General features: G+C 38.4%; 3 protein-coding genes across 9 annotated transcripts; all 3 read right to left on the bottom strand.

Annotated features, from left to right (window-relative positions):
* Positions 1-130: 130 nt before the first annotated feature.
* LOC106917507 (caspase-6) lies at positions 131-7913 on the bottom strand. 6 transcript variants are annotated; one of them, XM_088006538.1, is made up of 9 exons: positions 7817-7854; positions 7464-7493; positions 6355-6439; positions 5091-5133; positions 4194-4346; positions 4044-4120; positions 2961-3136; positions 2738-2882; positions 131-1244 (listed from the first exon to the last, which is right to left on the bottom strand). In XM_088006538.1, the coding sequence occupies exons 1-9, from the start codon at positions 7820-7822 to the stop codon at positions 1009-1011; spliced, it is 951 nt and encodes a 316-aa protein (XP_087862664.1). In that variant the 5' UTR covers positions 7823-7854; the 3' UTR covers positions 131-1008. The 6 variants fall into 6 exon arrangements, with proteins under 6 accessions (XP_087862664.1, XP_087862667.1, XP_014842019.2 ...); XM_088006541.1 differs by having other exon boundaries at positions 4194-4343; XM_014986533.2 differs by lacking the exon at positions 6355-6439 and having other exon boundaries at positions 7817-7913.
* A 462-nt stretch (positions 7914-8375) lies between these two features.
* Positions 8376-11840, bottom strand: pla2g12a (phospholipase A2, group XIIA). The gene is made up of 4 exons (XM_014986535.2): positions 11445-11840; positions 10315-10391; positions 10078-10243; positions 8376-9136 (listed from the first exon to the last, which is right to left on the bottom strand). The coding sequence occupies exons 1-4, from the start codon at positions 11677-11679 to the stop codon at positions 9018-9020; spliced, it is 597 nt and encodes a 198-aa protein (XP_014842021.1). The 5' UTR covers positions 11680-11840; the 3' UTR covers positions 8376-9017.
* Positions 11841-12789: 949 nt separating this feature from the next.
* On the bottom strand, positions 12790-19512 carry dnajb14 (DnaJ heat shock protein family (Hsp40) member B14). Of its 2 annotated transcripts, XM_088006519.1 has the most exons (9): positions 19332-19512; positions 17606-17771; positions 16474-16619; positions 15776-15964; positions 14891-14976; positions 14705-14814; positions 13584-13756; positions 13375-13512; positions 12790-13238 (listed from the first exon to the last, which is right to left on the bottom strand). In XM_088006519.1, exons 1-8 carry the CDS (start codon positions 19462-19464, stop codon positions 13388-13390), a joined length of 1128 nt encoding a protein of 375 aa, XP_087862645.1. In that variant the 5' UTR covers positions 19465-19512; the 3' UTR covers positions 12790-13238; positions 13375-13387. The 2 variants fall into 2 exon arrangements, with proteins under 2 accessions (XP_087862645.1, XP_014842018.1); XM_014986532.2 differs by having other exon boundaries at positions 12790-13512.
* Between the last annotated feature and the right edge of the window lie 382 nt (positions 19513-19894).

The raw sequence follows: 19894 nt of genomic DNA, 5'->3' as shown, positions 1-19894 counted from the left end.
GGGGTCAAGAAAAGTTAGAAACACTTTTTGTATCATTGCCCATTTTTGCAAAAATAAGAAACAAATTTGCTCCATAAAACTGGATTTACCACTTTTCCTCCATTCCAAATTCAGAATAAATTACAAAACATTTTTATGGCTTTAAAAATGTTTTTATTTTTTCACAGCTCATAAACACAGAAATACATGATTGTTAAGACAGTTCAAAGTGATTTAATTCCCTTGTACAGCATTAAGAAACAAACATTTTGAGGTTTTCATGTTAGCGTTTGTTGACAGTTTGAGTGCAAACCTGCATTGAGAGACGAACCAAAAACTGGATAAGACAACAACCCAACAGCCACAGTGCCTGCTAACTTGTGATGTTACATTCAAAACACGTCAAAACTGTCTGAGTGTTTTAGGCACTTTGGTGCCAAATGGAAACCCAAATGGAAGTATAAAAATGTGCAAAAAGTTAATTTTGCATGATGGGTCCAGTAGGCAGCCTGGATCAATGGCGCCTCTGAGGAGATACCTGAGATTAGAAAACCCCTGAATTATTTCTGAATGATATGCTGCTACTCACCAATCAAGATCAATTACGAAAATCTTTTTTTTTTGGCTCTAGTGACCTTTAATTGATAGTTAATTGACAGGAAAGTGGGTAATGAGAAAGGGGGAAGACATGCAGCAAGGGTCGCCCAGGCCAGGAATCGAACCTGCGACAGCTGCGTCGAGGACTGAGGCCTCCAATGTGGGTTGTTCTGAACCCCTACGCCACCACAGCACACCCCAATTATGAAAAAATTTAAAGACTAAGATTAAAAACTCCCTGATAGTTTCAACTTTATCAGATATAGTGATTTATGAGCAGAAGGCTTCTCTGTGCAAATGATCTGCCAGGAATGTTTTCAACACTTAAAAAGAAACAAAACAACTATTTTTTTTCTCATCTTTGGGGAGCGGATCAGCTGTACCAGCTGAGATTCAAAGGCTCAGATTTAAACCAACCAATCAAACCGTTGATCATTTCTTCGGCCGGAAGTAGAGCTTCTTGGTGAGCATCGAAGCGAAGCACGGTACCTGTTTTTTGCCAATTGCGCTGAGGTCCTTGCAGTTCCCGACTTCGCGCATCGAGACCTTTCTATTGACCAGCGTGAGCAGCTCCGTGAACTCCAGCGAGCTGCCGTACGTCCGGAGTAACTCACACAGATCCTGGATGTACCACGAGCCGTTGATGGTCTCTCTGTGGGAGTAGAAACCTGAAAACCAAAGCAGCAAACATGAGAGGCCTACTACAGGGTATGGTTATAGAAACATATACCAACAAAGTAAATAGACTTTTGCAGCATAAGATGCGCAAGATCCCAACCCCATCTCCATGCTGGAGGGCAACTAGCTGCTCGCCAACGATGACTAGTATTGGTTTTAGCTGTCAAATGATCAAAATAGCGCGCTAAATCTTAAATGTCAGCATGATATATAAAAGACAAAGGGACACAGTGCTTTGCTACTAATTATCAACAACATCTAGATATAACAAGGTCAGGAAAAAATAATAGCGAGACAGGAAAGTGGGTCAGTTTTGCTAGCTTGACTTTAACAACCGTAACATGGATTTGATGTGGATTTCTCTGTGTTTCGGTTTAGTTGAACAAAAACAGGCGACACACACATGAACTCTGACAGATCATCAGTAGACCAGATGTTTAATCAACCATCACTGGGGTAGCTAGCTAACATAGATTAGGTAATATAGCGATAGCTAATATACCACACCAATCACTTATTCATAATCACAAAATAAACATCAACCCTGAAAACATAAAACTGTAACGGACTGAATGTTCTGATATTTATGTTGGAAATATCTGTGTTGAATTATGATACATTTGCCACATTGTTGTCAGTTACTATGGCAACGGGTCTGTCTGTAGCACACCTAACACAGAAAGTGTTGGTATCGACGGTTTTTCTGCGTTATTTTTCCCTCTAGCACACTACATTAATAATACCTACATCTCCAGGCGTCATGTAGTTAATGTGATTATTGTACCCCAGCAGCATGGCTACAGATGGCGAGTAAAAGAATCGTTTTTCTGCCCTCCAGCGTTGTGCGCATGTGCAAAATTTCCTAATGTAAACAATAATTTCAACGGGTCTGTAAGAAAGCAGCAGTGCTACTTTTGACCTGACCACAGCCTCACTCACCTCTGACCACATCATCGTCAAACCTGACCACGCCCCACAGTGCCTCTTGGCTCCGCCCACTTTGGAATTTTCTACATTTGCTTAGGGGGCGGGGCTTATGCTTTCACAGGGGGGTTAGTTACACTTTGACTCATCATTTTAGTTCATTTTACATTACATAGCTTGTTTTAAGATCCACTGGCTCATTAAAAGCACATCACTACCTGGTCATAGTTATTTTTGTTTATTTTTTTTGGCTCTAGTGGCCTTTATTTGAAGGTAGTTTGACAGGAAAGAGGGATATGAGAGAGGGGGAGGACATGCGGCAAATGTCGCCAGGCCGGGAATCAAACCTGCGACCACCGGCATGAGGACTAAGGCCTCAATACATGGGTTGTGCTTTGCCCCTGCACCACCACAGCACCCCCATCTTGTCATATTTTAAAATCTCTTGTCAACTTTGAACATTTCTGAACACAAAAACATGGCGGGCTGCAGTTGGACTGACCTATCGCCTCCATCACCGCCGGAAACAGAAGGTTTCCTGATAACGCAGACCGCTCACCTTCAGCAACAGAGTAACACATGATGAAATCGGCGCCGGCAGGGAGGGTGTGGATGGCGCAGGCGTCCACCACCGTCTCATTTGTCACGTTGTCCACGGCGTCGCAGGGCGTCACGGGATCGTCATGCTGCTCCCCACGGCACGCCTTCACACACATGGAGACATTCATGTTCAGACCTTCTGCTGTTTCCTAAACCCAGAGGCTTCACTGTGATGTTTCTACCTGCACAATAAAGATCTTGGGTTTTCCAATGAGGCTCCTGCACTTGTTTCCTCTGAACATGGCGGTGATGTCCTGGATGTTGATCTTGCCGTCGTAAGCGTAGACGTGATCGTTCTCGCCGTGGCTAAGGAAGGCGAGCAGGAAGCAGTCGGCATCTGAGTGATCGTCTTCTGCAGCTGGAGGAACAAAATGAAGGTTTGATCAGCAGATAAAGATCATTTAGAGAATACTCCTTCATTTGTCCCACAATGCATTCACACCAGCCCAGGTTAGTCCACTTTAGTCAAACTCCGGTCCATTTGTCTAGAAAGTCCAGTTCGTTTGGTCTGCCGACAAACCTCGCTCTCTGTTCTGTATGTGAGCGCCAAGTGGACCGGAGACTGTTCCAAAAGCAGGAAGTGGATTACAGCGCAAGGCATGTGGTTTCTGCTGCAGCGCCCCCACAGGCCAGGAGGGGAACAGGTTTTTTAATTTGTTTGGCTCTTGGTGCAGCATGAAATCAAACTGTACCAGCTGAAAATGTAACAAATGTTGCAACTTTGGTGTCCAATCGAATCAAGTCTAACGGATCATCAGGTATGAAAACATCCTTAAAGCTGCAGTAACTTTAATTTTAAAAAATGTGTTAAAAGTGTCACCATGTCGTGAAAGTTTATCAGAAAACATCGCTCCCCTCTGCCTTCTCTCTGATCTAAGGAAAGGCACCACATCCAACTGAAAACAACCAATCACAACCAAGACGAAGGGCTTAGTGCTGTCAATTAATACTGTGAACATGCTGCTAAATGTAACAATGATAGAGAAACAACTTACCGTTACAGGAAAATCGCTCGGGGGCTAAGCTAACTAGCATTAGCATTCATGACAAGCTATGCTAGCTGCAACGTAGCAGAGCTAGTGATGTTGAGGAGGACCCACCTCCTGGTTCTGATTGGTTGTTTCCACTTAGAACTGGGAGAACTGAAGAAGGCAGGAGTTCGATTTTTATCATTTTTTAAATAAAAGTTACTGCAGCTTTGAAGACTTTTATATTTAAAACAAGGAAATAAACTAAATACTGTGATAGACAGGGGGTTCCAGTACCTTCATGGATTTTTTCCAGGACGTCCACCAGTTTGTAGTCATCATAACTCCTGACATCAAAGTTCAGCTCCAGCAGCCTGGAGACAGAAAGGGCTCAGACAAAGCTGCTGCACCTGAGCGACCGGTTCTTCCTGCTTCAGGAAGACAAACCTCCTCTCTAAGTTGTGGCGGTCGGCGTTCGTCCCGCTTCTGGGGTTCAGGCCCAGGCGCCAGAAGAAACGCTCCTGGTTGAAGATGAGAGCGACGCCGCGACGCTTTCTGGTCATCGTGTATTCCTCCGCAGGATCCAAAACGACGGGGCTGCTTCACAAAGAAACATCAGCACATGAGTAGGGCCGCAACGATTAATAGGATTAATTTTGATGATTATTGAAATAATTGTCAACTAATATAGCAATCAATTAATCATGAATTGGAGAATGCAGGCTAAACATAAGGCCATTTTCTAAAATAATAACGCTCAGAGCAGTAATTAAGCCAAAACTGTGCAAAAATATGTAGCTTTTCCCTTATTAAAAGAAGAAATAAAAGTCAAGATCATGAGAATAAAGTTGTACTGAAATAATAAACATAAACACATGATATTATCGCAATATTATCACATTCTCATAATACTACAAATTTATTCTTGGAATTAAATATTCTTATTATTTTATTTATTATTTTCTTAGTGCGGCTCTAATACTCCATGGAACTACACAGAACTCCTCTAGAGGCGGTTTTAGTTTTACCCGGGTAAAATGATAAAAACCTCTTAAGCTACTCGATCATTAATCGCTTAATCAGAATAACAGATCAGCCTTTCACTGTGTTCATGCTAAGTTCAGCAGAAAGACCTGAAGTTTCCACATGCTGAATTATTTTTGTATTTTTATGCATTTCTAGTGTTGCATAAAATAAGAGATATGTTGCATAATAAAAGAGAAATCAGCCAATTCTTTTAAATCTGATTAATTTATTCAATAGAATAAATTGATCGCTAAAATAATCGTTAACTGCATTTTGTTAATCTGCAGCTGACAGAAACACAAAATAAAAAGTGATTACCTTCTATAGAAACCATCCGTCTCTGCTAAATTCTCTGTAGTTGCTGCAGAATGAAAAGACATTTCTAAATTAATAACACTCCAAATGCAAAATAAAAAAGAGAAAGAAAAGTCGACACGCCTCGGCTCCAGTCACACCCTGCTGGCTGGCCTCCCAGTCTGTGCTGCAAAACCACTGCAGATCTGCAGCAAGGCGGCGAGGCTTTAATCTGTCTCTGGGAGTATTCAGCTCATTATACATGAAAGAAACTAAATAATGAAATGATGCAAGAGTCCTTTTGGCCAAAAATACTCCAAAATGTCTAGATTATTACTCTTTCCTCCAGTGGTTCAAGTTTCTACGAGGTCGGCTGCTTGGCTCAATCACAAACATCCGACTTTAAAATCTCAGAGGGTTTTTCATGCGACTTTCTGTCTTAATAATGTCAGAGAATGATAGTTTTAAAATCATAACTTTAGGCCTTTAATCTGGGAAAATTGGTGTGTTTTTTTCTTAGAAAGAGAGTAAGAGAGCATCCAAGTTGTAAATATGACAATTGCTCTAGAAATTTGTGAGTTTTTGGTGAAAATTTGTTTTTCTTTTTGTCTACAATGCCCCAAACACTATGTTAATATAACAACTTCACTATTATTATCAGCAAACAGTCCTAACTTTATTGGTTTATGAAGAAACATATTCTTTTTAATCTTATTTATTATACCAATAGTTGCGATTGATTCTATTCATATCTTTTATTATTTAGTTTCTCTTTTACTGTTCTTGTTTTCCTCTTTCAGTAGCTTGAAAGGCGCCTCCAATTATTATTATTATTAAGTTTCCAGTGAATTTTCTAATCAAAGCTTAAGTGTCTTCAGTCAGAGGCTTCTTCAGATCTCCTGTAATACAGACTGCTACAGGAGATCTTTCCTGCCTACAGCCATCAGTATCTACAACTTGGATGATATTAGTTACAGCATTTAATTTCCCTTAGGATAAATAAAGTATTTTTGAATTCAATCAATCAATTATTGATTGTTGAATGAATTATTTCAACCGTATGGGAAAATAATTGTTTAATAATCGGATAATAACTTTACTTTTTCGCTTGACAATCTCACCTGCAAGTCGAATCACATGTGAGGATTAAAACCAGGTTTAATCCAGAAAATGTCGCTGGGATGCAGAAATGATGACGGAAACTTTCAAATTCAACTAAATCAGCAGTTTGCAGCAACTCAACACATTTAGTCACTGATCGTAATAAAGGTTTAGTTTTTTTTCTTACACTTAAATGTTTCACATAAGTCCCATTTTTGAGGAAGGAGTTCAGTTCCATACCCACAATTACTCAGTAGCTGCGTTTCCATTATCTGTAAAATTGTACAAATTGAAATTACAAAAATAAATGTGCTTAATGGAAACACGCCAATTTAAAAAAAAACAAAAAACAAAAAAACAAATACATTTATCGATAAATATTTTTGCACTATTGTGTGGTTTTTCAGCAGTCTAAAAATATATATATTTCTCAAAACTGCAACTGAAACACTTTTTCACATTGTCACATAAGCAACAACCGGATGTTGCCACTGGTGCAAGCAACAAAGACGACGACAGCAGGAAGCAGTTGGAGGATCATGAGCACAGACATAGTATCATCTATATATAATATATAATGATGTCATTGGCACAGCTTGATTTTATGAACTTACATAAAATTTATTCATTTATTTAATCAACACACTGCAAATGTGAAATTGTGTTTTGTCAACACTATCAGAAAATCGACAAAGATTTGTGCACATCTGTAGTGGAAACGCAGCATGATGTCAAACAGAAAACAGTTGTGTTTTCATATACATGCATGTTTTTGCACGTCCCCTGCTACAGGAGGGTGACTGCATCTGAACAGCATTTATTACAGCTCAACATTCAGGTGCTTTCCACCTCTATCCTGTAAAGATGTTTGGTTTTCCCTGTGTTGCAATGAACAGAGGTACTTCCACCACAGAGTGCCAGTGAATCAGGATTTACTGGATTAGCATTTCAGTTTTAGTGAGTTAAAGATGACAGTGATCTGCACGGCTGCACAGATTTAGCTCAAACTGAGAACAAGTAAAAACAGATCCTGCTTTAATAAATAGGTGCAGTTTTCTGCAGTGTATGTGTTGTCAGTATGTTAAAATATCCATTTAATTTGGTCATAAATGATTTCAGCACAATAAAAACTCTTCTGAAAGTCTGATAAAATACTTTATAATCTGTGAAATTCACTAATATGTCATTGTCTTTATTAAGTCATAAAAAGCCGGCCAAGTTTAATAAAAGTGATTTGATGTGATATTTTAGTTTTGCTTTTATTTTTAAGAGGTCATTCATGTAGTGGTTGCTCACCCACGCTGTCTGTGGCTGTGGACACACTTCCTGGTGAGGAAGGAAAAACAAATCTCATAAAAATGTTTTACATTCCTACCCCTGTTTAACACACACTGAGAAAGAAAAAAAACATTTAAAACTCTTTTTAAAATGCGGCAAAAACTAGTTATTTCTGTGACTGACTGGTGTTTTACAACATGCTGAGATGAACTGAAACCAAACAGCACAGTAAACATCTGGGAACCCATTTTAAGCGTAAATGTAACGTAGTTTCGTGGGTTTTATGACTTTAAATGTTACCAAAAAGTTGAGTTTTTTAGATAGTTTCAGATTTAAGACATAAAGATGTAATAAAGTTGTTGTTTTTTTACCTGCATTGTCACCTGACATGTTGACTTTTCGTCTTGGCTCGGAGTGGGAGATTAAAAGCTGCTTCCTCAAACATCCAGCAAAACTAGCTTATACTTAGTCCCGCCCCCGCGATGTGATTGGCTGTTAATTGAAACAGGAGAGAACGATTGGTTATCTCGAATTAAAAACGAACAGGTTTACGGAAGCGACTGGCGCAATCGCACAAAGCGTTTTACGGGGCTTAAAAATCTATCAGCGACACTGGAGTTTTAAAAATATCATCAGTTCACCATATATATCCATTTAGTTAAAGCAGGGGTGTCCAAAGCGGGGTTCAGGGACCAGATTGTGGTAGCTTAACTGATTTTGTGAAGCCAAGAATGCTATGCATTTGGCCAGCAACACAGCATGTTTTATTTGAAAATTTAATATACAAAATATTTGGTGGAATACAAAGTTTTTATATTTTAATAGTCATGGCTTTTGCTTTTCTTTTCATTTTATTTACCCACCGGTGGGACAGGGTTGTTGTTTTTCTGTTTTCCACGGAAGCGTAATCAAAAAAGAATGAAACACAAAAACAGGACAATATTTATTTAATGTTAAGTGAGCCTTTGGCTGATTTCTATATGTTTTTCCTAATTAATCTTTGATTTTCTGCTCATTTGCTATTGTTTTGTTCAAAATCAAGAAAAAAAAATCTGAAAAAAGTATCTTTTTGTCTTAAATGTCTTACAATACCACCCACCTATCAGTGTTTAATTCATTTGAGCATTGACCCCATGGTAAATTCACAGGGATTACAAGAACGATGCAACATGCGAGAATAATCCAGAATGAAAAGCGACACTGTTTGCTACGAGACATTGCAGAAAATTGGTGTGTGCTTTATTGCTGACCTTTGAACCCTGTAAAACCCTTTTTACTGTTTGTTAAAATGTAGTGTCCAGTCAAAACATGAATGAAACCAGTTTTAATTTCACCGCAGAAACCTCTGGCTTTACAACAATAGCCAGATATACATATATAAATAGTGGATTGCAAAGGGACAAATATTAGCTACCACCTAAAAGAAACTATTTTTTTATTTTACATTCACTTTGCATTGCAGTGTTTAGTTTTAGCCAAAGAGGCTACATCCCTGAGAAAAATCTACAATTTTCAGAAAAGTTTATTTATCCGGCATCCGGATTTCAGAGTCTGTGTTCTTCTGCAGAGGCATCAGAGCTCCTTCTTCACCTCGTACTGGCACACACAGGCCTCCCGCTGGCTGTCCAGGTACGGCTTGCAGCCCAGGTGCATGACGGCGTCGAAGAGGAGCTTGACTGCTGACTCGCACGCTGCAGAAAAACAGCAGAAGGAAAATTCAGGAAAAGTGTATTAAATACTTTAATACTTCCTTGAATAGTTTGAAATATTTTTTAACAACAAAAAAACATCTGGCTGTTAGATCTGAATTTCAGCTCATAAGAACCTGATGACATTTAAAATAAAGTTTTAGCTCCATCTAGTGGCCACAATCAATATTGCAAGAGTTAAAACTAACCTGCAGCTTTCAGTCCTATGGCAACAAGAAATAGTTTGAAAGTTTATTATAAAGTTTCTACAGATGTTATGAACAACTGGATTATCTGAAATTTTCAAGAAAAAAAATTTATAATAAAAAAAGATGTGATTTAAAAAAAAAAAAAAAACATGCCCCTTAATTGTGATATGAACTAAAAATTCAACATGATCAGAGATGTAAATTAAAAAAACAAATACATCTTTTTTTTACATATTTGTTGAAACCATCACCATATCATAAAACAAGTTATGAAACAAATAATCTGTGAAAAATAATCCATCTCCTCTGCCTTCTCTCGGTGCTAACTAGAAACAAATCAGAGCCAGGAGGCGGGTCTTAGCGCTGACAATCACCCACAGCAGATCCTGTTAGCACTGACAGTTCAGAAATACTTTTCCTGAACTGTAAGTTGTTTCTTCGCCATTAGCACATTTTGCAGTAAGTACTTGAGGATTATTTACAGCGATAAGACCCGCCTCCTGGCTCTGATTTGCTTGGAGGGAGCGGTGCATTTCTTCAGACAGCAATAGCTCAAGGAACAGGTGGAAGAGATCAATGTTTTCACAGAATGTATGTATTATCACCTGTCACAAGATGGTAACTGTTTTAACAAATATGTAAAAACAAAAACAAACACATTTTTATAAAAGTTACAAACTGCAGCTTTAAGTTTTCTGATGGCAGCAGAAGGCGACCTCCAGGCCGACATCTTACCCTGGACTGTCTGGGCCAATCCCAGAGTCCTTTGCACGTTCCTGCAGATGGTCTCCAGGCAGTCCTGGAACTGATCGTCACAGTCATGCTTCAGGTGGCCGCAGCTGTCGTAGCAGCGGTCGTGCTGGTTGCAGCATTTGGTCATGGACGGGATTCCCAGGTCGAACTGGAAACGACAGAACAGTCACTGGGTTTGCTGGACTCACAGGAAAACTAAGCGTATTTGAAGCAGATTACATGAAATCCAAAAAGCGGGGAGCCGCATCCGTTGGGTGGTGGGTGTCTGTAGCCGGGACGAGGCGTCGGCTTGAATCCTGACACACAGAAGGAGAAAAGCTGCTGCGTTGAAATGAGACACTGGAATAAATTCACTTTTCAATATTTGTCTGACTTGACAGAATTTGTTCAAATAGTAATCACTGTCTTTATACCATGGTAAAGAATAATGTGGATTATTTTGTGTTTCCTTGTCCTGACTGACACCTTTGATCTACAAAATTCTTTTGCCGTTTTCTGTCTTTTACCCTGAGGTGTCCAGACTTTTATTGGCAAATTGAAATTATACACAGATCTGCATAATCTTTCCCCAATTAGAATTGCTAAATAATTTTATTAAATATTTTTTATATACATTTTCAAAAATCAGACATGCAATATTTTAAGGTAAAGTAGAAAAGTTAAAATTATTTTATATCCAAAAAATACAGCATTGTAAAACGGCCATTATGGTAAGGTAAGGTAATTTTATTTATATAGCACATTTTCATTACGGTTAGAAGAAAAAAAAGAATACATTTCCAACAAAAAAACTCAGAAATGTGAGATTAGTCTCAAAACCTTTCTAGAAAAATAAGAAAAATCCGAGTTTCAAAAATAGAAAATTTCCTTTTTTTTTCTAGCAAATTTTGACTTTTGAAGTTGAGAAATCTCCTTGTTTTTTCTAGAACATTTCTGGGATTAATCTAAAAATTTCAGAGTTTTTTTCTCACCAATTTTTGTCTTTTGTAGCTCAGTAGTTTCCATGTGATTTCTACAAAATGTCTGAGATTAATATCAAAATTTCTGAGATTTCTGGCAAAAATGTACTCATTTTTTTCTTTTTACAATGACTTTAAATCATAATGATAGAAAAAAAAACATCTCAGATGTTTGCCTTAATAAAAAAAATTTCTAGGTTCACACAAAATGATTCCAAGGATGGCAAAAGGCTCCCCGACCAGGCATTGGACACCGCTGGCTTTAGCCAACGGAAAATCCGGGTTTCAGCTCACTGATAATTTTATGTTCTTTGAATTCTTTTAAACAAAAGCAGTCGTAACTGTTTTAACACTGGCATAAAACCAAAGAAAAATGGCCGTGAAACTCACCGTCGCTGCATCTGTACCGACAGAGTCCGTCATCTCCGCCGAACAGGTCCAGCGCTGCGTTCAGGTACGTGTCGATCTTGTGAATCCCGTTTCGGATGGTTCTCAGAGTCATCCTCCAGTCCGGGGTCTCCGGTTCTTTATCACAGGCCGAAACATCTGAGAAACGTCCGCAGCAGCAGCAGAGCAGACCGAGCAGCAGAACCGGGACGGACAGAAGCATACCTGGACCCATCATGTCAGCTGAAGTTCTGCCTGACCTCCCGCTCCGACTGTCATATCACGGTTCAGCTCTGGTCCGACATGTTTTAGCTAAAAACAAACCAGCGATCAGAAATTTATCAGTTGTGACATTACTTCCGGGTATCTAATGTCACGTGATCCTGGACAAACAATGTCGTCACTTTGGGAATCGTCACAGAGAAGTTTCCGTCTTGCATCAGAGTAACGTTTTTAACAGCAACTGTGTTTAAAAGCGGTTATTTGTTGATTGTTGTTATTCACCAACTACATTACCCAAAGTTCACAGCGGCGCAAAAATCCTGACGCTTAACAATCAAAGTATGGAAGATGATTAGGGATTTATATCTCAGAAGTCCGAGGAAAATAAGTCGGAATTCTGAAATTAAAGACAAAAATTAAAAAGAAAAAAAAACTGAAATAAGTCAGAATTTAAAATTTTAACATGTCAAAATGCTGAGATTAAAGCCATTATAGTTTAAAAAACCCTGAGTTCTGAAATTAATAAAAACTCTAATTAAAGACAAAAATTAGAAGAAAATTAGAAAAAAGTCAGAATTCTGAGAGAAAATATGCTGGAATTCTGAAATTAGAATTCATTATAAAAAGTCAAAATTTTCAGATTAAAGCTAGAAATTTGAGGAAAAAAAAATTTGACTTCCCATCCATCCCAGAGCTCTAGTCCTCTTCCATATTAGACAAATAACATACGGTTAAATATAAGGAAAAGAAGCAAGCGTTAGCATTAAAATGCAGGTTTATAACTTTAATATATTTAATCAAAACATTTTCTCTCAGCTGCCTCCGCCTGCAAAATTTAAAATATTTCAGGTAAAATATTGTTTCTCTGTGTAAAAAGTGTGCTACAGCACCCCCCGCTGGACGGATGTCACATTGAAAATAAATTCAGACCAATTGGTTTTAGCTTTTGAGAAAATCAGAAATTTGACTTTAATCCCAATGATAAATATAGCTTTATAAAAATGCTTCTTCGTATCCTTATTAATCTCGAGGAATCCAATCATTTGCAGGAAAAAACATCACTTCTTATCAAACTCCAGGAAAATCCACACAGATATAGAAGCAGAGAAACACTTTAAATCCAGACTACAGTACCAGTTTGACTTTATTTAAATCATCAGGCCAGCACTGAAGAGAAAATTAGTTTCTTCTAGAGTTACTTAAATAAGTGCCAAAACTTTTAAACATTCAGAAATGAAAGTGTACAACCATTAATGGATGAAGGTGTTGATGTGCGCCAATTCCCACTTTCAACCTGAATTCAATTTCGCAGAAGAAAATCAAACAAATCTAATTTTCTCGACAAAAAAAAAAAAAAAAAAAAAAAATACAAACATCCAACAAACATCCAGATTCTGCTGCTCCTTCACGATACGGATGTCAGTGAAGAACGTCTCAAAAACGATGCAGAAATCTCACCGTTAAATCTACAACCAGACGTCCGGGTTCTTCTGGCTCAATAAAAATCAGTCTGGAGTATCGGTCAGTGTGCAGACCGGTTCGTTACGATGCAACAAGGCGATTCCTGGGATCAGGCTGGAATGAGGAGGAAGAGCCGTTCGCAAAGAATAAGACGCTTTTAACCTTAAATAATTTAATAATCTTTTGCTCCTATCGTAAAGCCTCTCTGTTTTAAAAAAAAACAAACGTATACATCTATTCATATATTCACATTTTCTACAATCTCATCCGCCTCGGAACAGGTTGTTTAGTCTGTCCAGCTCCTTGCAGTTCTCCATCGTCATAAGCTCCGCCTTCTTCCGCATGCGGTCGTCTCTGTAGACCTTCGCCGCGTAAAGCAGGTCCGTTTCTGCACGAGAAAACAGCGTTAAGATGGCGAGAACAAAGGAGACGTTAGAGGACAAAGTGCTGGTTACTGACTCGTCTGTCTCTCCTTCCAGCAGGTGTTCCTGACGTTCGTCACGTAGTCGTCTTCTACGTTTTTCTCTATTTGCTGCAGAGCCGAGCCTTTAAACTCCGATTTGAAATCCCGGGTGACGTAGTAATCGACACGCAGGTTGTCCGTCTGCCTCTTCACGGTCTGACCTGTCGACCTGGAACAATATGGAGGACAACACAAAAATATTTAGTTTAACTTATAAAACTCCATGAAACATCTAAACATATCGTTTGCACAAAGCATATTTTTTTACCAGACAATAGAGATGCAAATCTGTCGGACCCTAAAAGTGAGTCGATTCTCACTTTTAGGGTAACGATTGAATTCAGAAACTATTTTTAATTCAGAAACCAATTTTTCTATTGAAGCGGTTTGGAGATTTTGTTTAAATTATGCAACTGACAATAGGAAAAGATGATGTAGACAAATCTAACATTTACTTAAAACAATTTTAAAGGTTTCACATTTTATCAAATTCCATCAGTTTTTATAAAAATAACAATGAAACTACTAGTAATAAAAATAATATAATTTCTATATTTAAATGTACTATAATTTCTATAATTTCTCAAAATTATATTTTGTAAAATTTAATTTTCAAAATAAGTTTTATTTATTTTAGAAATATGCAAAATAATTGTATTTTGTGTATTTGTTACACAGAAAATTATATTTTACTGGAACGTACAAAATAAATGATTTCATAAATAAACAAAATATTTGAAATAAAAAATATACAGAATGATTATTTCAACTCAACTTTGTGTCGAATTGAAATAAACAACAATATTGTTTATCACAGAAATTCTGGGACAATTTATTGTCCAGCAAAATTAGTTTTCATGACGGAGTATTTGTGTTTCAGTTCTTATTTATCATTATCTCAATAGTGGCACAAAATATCGTAATGAAACTAAGTCCATATGGCCCGCTCCAGCTTCTGTACCAGCTTAGTTTCTGTTTATTACAGCCATGCGTAGCATCTGATGAAATTACACATTTTAGCCTAACTGGTTTGCTCCCAGTAGACAGAAACATTCCCATCTTCTTTTCCGTGACATTTTAAAAGTTAGATTAGAAACAGAGTTGTGTGTAGACGTACGGTCTGGAGTAGAGGCTGTACGGCGGAGGGGAAACCATCATCTGGCTCAGAATCGACACTAAAATCAGAACCACGATGGGCATCAGCTGGATGAACATCGAGAAGCCGCCCTGCAGAGAAACAGACGACGTCTGTAAGATGGAGGCGATCCTGAGACAGAAACCAATCTGAAATGAGTCGGCGTACATCTCCTCGCTCCTCGGTCCTCTCCTGGCGGAAGTCGTTGTGATGGCTGTAGCTCGTCCTGCCGTTGGTGAACGTGTGGGCGCTGGCTGCAGACAGAACGTCACAGGTGGGGTCAGAAACCGGCCACCATGTTGTCCAGACAACAGCAGCTCTCTATGTTAGCATAAAATATCTAACAACCATCCTGACAGAAATCATGAGGGAAACAAAAGATTTGTTCCTAGATTGGCAATCAGGGATGCACCGATATGGAAATCTGGGCCGATGCAACATCTAATGTTAAAGAGGCAGAATTATGTGTTATTGTGTTATCCTGGGTTGTTATTAAAGTCATTTATCAAATATAACTTAAAAAAAACGTTTACTTTGTAATTACCACATTTATTTTTGACTATGCAACTTAGAATCAAAAGATTACTGTAGAGGATAAGAAATAATAGATAAATGTTGATGAATTATCATCATACACTTTTTATAGTGGAACAGGGGATAAAAGCTTATAGGATGGTTCAGTAAAGGGAACACTTGGTGGTATTTATCTGTATTAGAAACACTGTAATTATTAAAAACAAACAACGGTTGCTTAAATTTTCACTCAGTTTCAAAGTCTTGTTTGAACAAAAGCAGCATCAGTGAAATAATCAACACACTCAGATTGAAAAGACCGTTTCATTCCTTAAACGCCCAGTGGATCTAATTAGCATCAAACCCAAATTAAATTTAATGGTGGGTGCAATGTTCAAATTAATGTCCAATAAAAAAACAAGTATTAGATTGCTTTTGTAAAACTGGATATAAATTCAGGCATTAAGAGGTTAATGTTGGTGAATTGTGTTTCCGTAGCAACGATGAGACCAACGGTGCGTTCATGGACTATTCTCTTACAGGACGGGAAGCCGCCGCCGAAGAACATGTTGAAGAGGTCTTCAGGCGTGACGTCGGCTTCGAAGCCGCGGTGGAAGTCGAAGCCGCCACCGTGGGATTGGCTCGGGCTGCTGGGCTCCTCCCCGCCCGTCACGTCGTACTGCCGCCGCTTTGCCGGATTACTCAGAACCGCATACGCATTCCCAATCTCTGAAGGGAGGAAAGCAGTGTATATCCAGCAGGTTAGAGGTTGTGACACTACCTGGTCACCAGGAAGAAAAAAGAACAGATTTATTCTTCTATCAGTTGTAAAATGAAGATCAGGTGTTCAGTTTATCCTTCCACTTAACTTTCCATATGGCTAAAGCTCAACAGTTGTCCCTTTAACATTTCTATGTTAAAAGTAACGTTTTATTGGCCTGATGTAACATTGCAGTTTTCTCAGAATCAAAATTTTGGGTTTTTATTGCTTCCAAGTCATGACAGAAATTAAAAAAAAATAAACAAGTAAAATGTGTTTATAAATCTATATCTTTTACATTTCACTTTACAATTTTATTATGAATCCATTTATCAGTGAAACGTTAAATTAAAAATGCATAATTTTGCTCCAATTTTCCAACTAAGCGTTATAACAATGTGTATTAAAGTAGACAAAAGCTGATCTGCATGTAGGAAACAAATGAAACAGTTTCTCCAGCGCGTCTGGAGCGAGTTACTTTTAAAGGCCTCCGTTGCTCCTGGCGCGTGGTTTTTGTCTGGGTGGAACTTGAGAGCGAGCTTCCTGTACGCCTTCTTCAGGTCGTCGTCTCCGGCTTCTTTGTTCACACCCAGAACTTCGTAATAATCCTTACAACGCTTTATTCTGCAGGACAGAAACATGGAGAGAAAGATCCAAACGTTTAAACCTCTGTGATCATCTGCAGAACTCGCGTGTTTCTCTGCCTTGATTGGTTATTTTCTGAAAACAGGTTCATGTGCTGCAGCAGAGAACAGCTGGTGGTCGTCAAACACAGATAAGAAACAGAAAAACAACAAGCTACACCAACAGTGTCTTTACTCTGGCTTTATTACGACTTTGTTCACATAATGACTATTTTTGTATTATTCTGACTTTGCCGTATGACTTTATTCTTACATTATTACATTATCCTGGCATTGCTACAAATTTATTCGTGATATGACTTTATTGTAATGGCTGGTTTCATATTATTTTGACTTTATTTTCATATTTTAAGTCTATATTTACATATTTGTAAGATTTGGAGTTTATTTTTAGATTATTTGGACTATCTTAACTCTATGCTTGTATTATATTGACTTTATTTTCATATTAAGTTGTCCTCTAAATAATATCGACTCATCTTGTTGATGTTGAAGACTCAGGAGAAAGTTAAAGTTCAGGATCGGCCGTTCTGTGTTTCCACCAGAAGTCTGTGGATAATCTCATTAATTTGGAGACACTTTTTTCCAGACGGAGCATTTGAGTTTTATAAAATCAGGATCCGGGTAAATGATGGATTCTGAAGCTGAATCAGAAGATGCTTCAGCAGCTTAAGCACCTTTTTGTTTTGTTTTTCTTCTTAAAACAGATTTATTAAATCTTCCAGTGGAACTTTACAGAACAAATGTTGGATTATATAATGAAACGTGGTGTAATCCATCCATCACTGTTATTTTAATGTTCATTTCAGTTGTCTGGTTTCCACCGTTAGCGTCTCTCAGCGCCGCCTCATGGGAAGAGTCGAAGATAAACTGGTTCCCATGGCAACGGCTACACACACTCACACCACACAGGCGGGGTTCAAGGTTCATATTAAAAGCGTTTCTGCGCTGATCCTCCCGTCTCACCTGCGGACCCCCTCCACCTGCTCTTCTGTGAAGCTTTTGGAGTCGCCTCCCGCCGGTTCCTGACTCTGTCCTCCTGCCTGCGACGTTTCCGAGTGATCTTTGGGCCGCCGGCGAAATGCGCCGTTACCCGCCGAGCTCCCATTCCTCGTTAACGAGTCCAACAGAGCTGGAGAAAACCAGAAACGGGAAGAATACGGGTGAAATAAAATGAAACGAAGCATCCAGTGAGGCGCAGAGCTTCAAAATGATCAAATGTTGATACAGATTTAATGGAAGAGTTAAAACTGGACATAACTTTTTCACACAGGAACAGGTTAGGTTTTTTCTCCTTTAATAATAAACACTTTCATTTAAACATATGCAAAAATAAGATAAAACAGGAGAACAGGAAGGGTGTGGATGCATTACAATACTTAGTTTTTTTTCTTTAATTCCTCCTGGAAACGGAAACATTCAAACTTTCTTTTTGTTCTTCTCTCATCTAAACCTGTAAAATCTTCCAGTCTGTCTATGCAAGATAAACAACAGCATAGCAACATGTTACAGTAACAGATTATTAGTGTAGCATGTTGTCATGCAGACATTTGATCCACCTGGACGTGTTAGTCTGTGTTTACCTGTGGTAGCCAGCCGACTTTCCTGCCATGTGTCCCAGATTACCAAAGCTCAGTGGACCAATCATTCAATTAAAGGATTGCCCTCCTTCCTGGCTAAAGCTAACCACTAGCATGCTACCAAACCTGCTGGTTCTGCACTATGACCCCAATGTATCTGAAAGTGAAATTAGATCTAAACCCATTTTAATAAGCCAACAGACTTTAGCCTCTGGCCTGATGGATTGATTGACAAATAAAAAATAATTAGGTTATTGCTGTGAAACTAACCAGAGCTGAAGAGGATTAGAGCCACAGGAAAAACAAAACTTTTTTCTCTCAATTCTGATAATATAAATCTGAATTAATAAGGAAAAAAGTCAAAACAATCAGGGGGAAATTCACAATTTAGGCAGCGAAAAAAAATCAGTGTCAACAGGAAAGAAAAATCGGGATTAATAGGAAAAAAGTCCAAACTAATAAAGAAATGTCCGTTTTTTTTTTTTTAAAGTTGAAAAAAAAAATCAAGTGAAAAAAGTAAATTTATGCAAATACAAATCCATTAAAAAAATATGTTTTACTGATCCCAAAGGGAAATTAAATATAAAGTAAAAATTAATAGAAAAGTCAAAATGAATATGGGAAATGTCAGTTAATTTAAGAGGGGAAAAAGTCCCCAATAAAGAATAGAGAGGTAAAAATGTTTCCTCCATCAAGTCAGAACCAACAAGAAAAAAGTCAGTTTTGAGATTTCGGTCTGAGATTACAATCAGAATCTCCGTTTTCAGTGACCTAATCCTCTTCTGCATGACAGATATTAAAGATGGAAAGTGAATTGAAACTTAACAGTTTAAAATGACTGTTTCCCTTTCAATTGAGCACTAGCTATGCTAGGTTAGGCCAAAAGCTCAGCTACTGGCTAACTGGAATCTTTGTTACCAAATTGACCAGAATCATAAAAGTAACTTTCTATCAGTAAATGAACCCAAACGGATGTTTGGTAATTATAGTCCATCCAGAGGGAGTCCTCACCGCGAATGGCAGTAGAGAACATTAGCTACATGCTAACGGCAGGTAGATTTACACGGCGGAAGGAGCTAAGCTAGCCTCCTCCCCGGCTAACCTGGCCTCACCTTTAGCTCTGTCGGTCGGGTACAGTTTCTCCGCTTTGTTGAGAAACTTCAAGGCTTTATCTTTGTCTCCTGCTTCCAGGGCTTTCGTGGCGATGTTGATACATTTCTCGGCTTCGTCTCTGTTCCCTTCCATCTTCTCTTTTTCCTCTTCCTCCTCCCCCGGCAGTCAGCTGATTAGCTCAAACCACGTGATCACTGACAGGTAAACTGAGGCAGTGTTCTGACTGTGCTAACTCATCAGATTTTCCTACCGTACCACTGATAGATGTCTATCTGTCGGTGCTAGCCGTCTAAACCTTCTACCGTCACGTAGAAACAGAAAACTAAAGCGGGTTGTGTTAATGTTAAATATCATCATTGGATAACATTCTTTGAGCGATGAGACCGAAGCTTATGAGTTATCCTCAGCATGTCACTGGAACAATTTACACGTCAAAACTACAAACATATCACTTCCTTCCTTATTCTATCAGTTTAAAAATGAAAAGTTATCGCAGTTGTATATGCTAATCCTCTTAGAAAATATTTTAAATACAGAGACGTTTGTAAGAATAAAACAGTAT

Source organism: Poecilia mexicana, unplaced genomic scaffold (genome assembly GCF_051168715.1).
Source record: "Poecilia mexicana isolate PSO_F unplaced genomic scaffold, ASM5116871v1 scaffold_1, whole genome shotgun sequence".
NCBI lineage: Eukaryota > Metazoa > Chordata > Actinopteri > Cyprinodontiformes > Poeciliidae > Poecilia > Poecilia mexicana.
The sequence above is the reverse complement of the archived record's forward strand: the minus strand, read 5'-3'. Positions and strand labels throughout refer to the sequence as shown.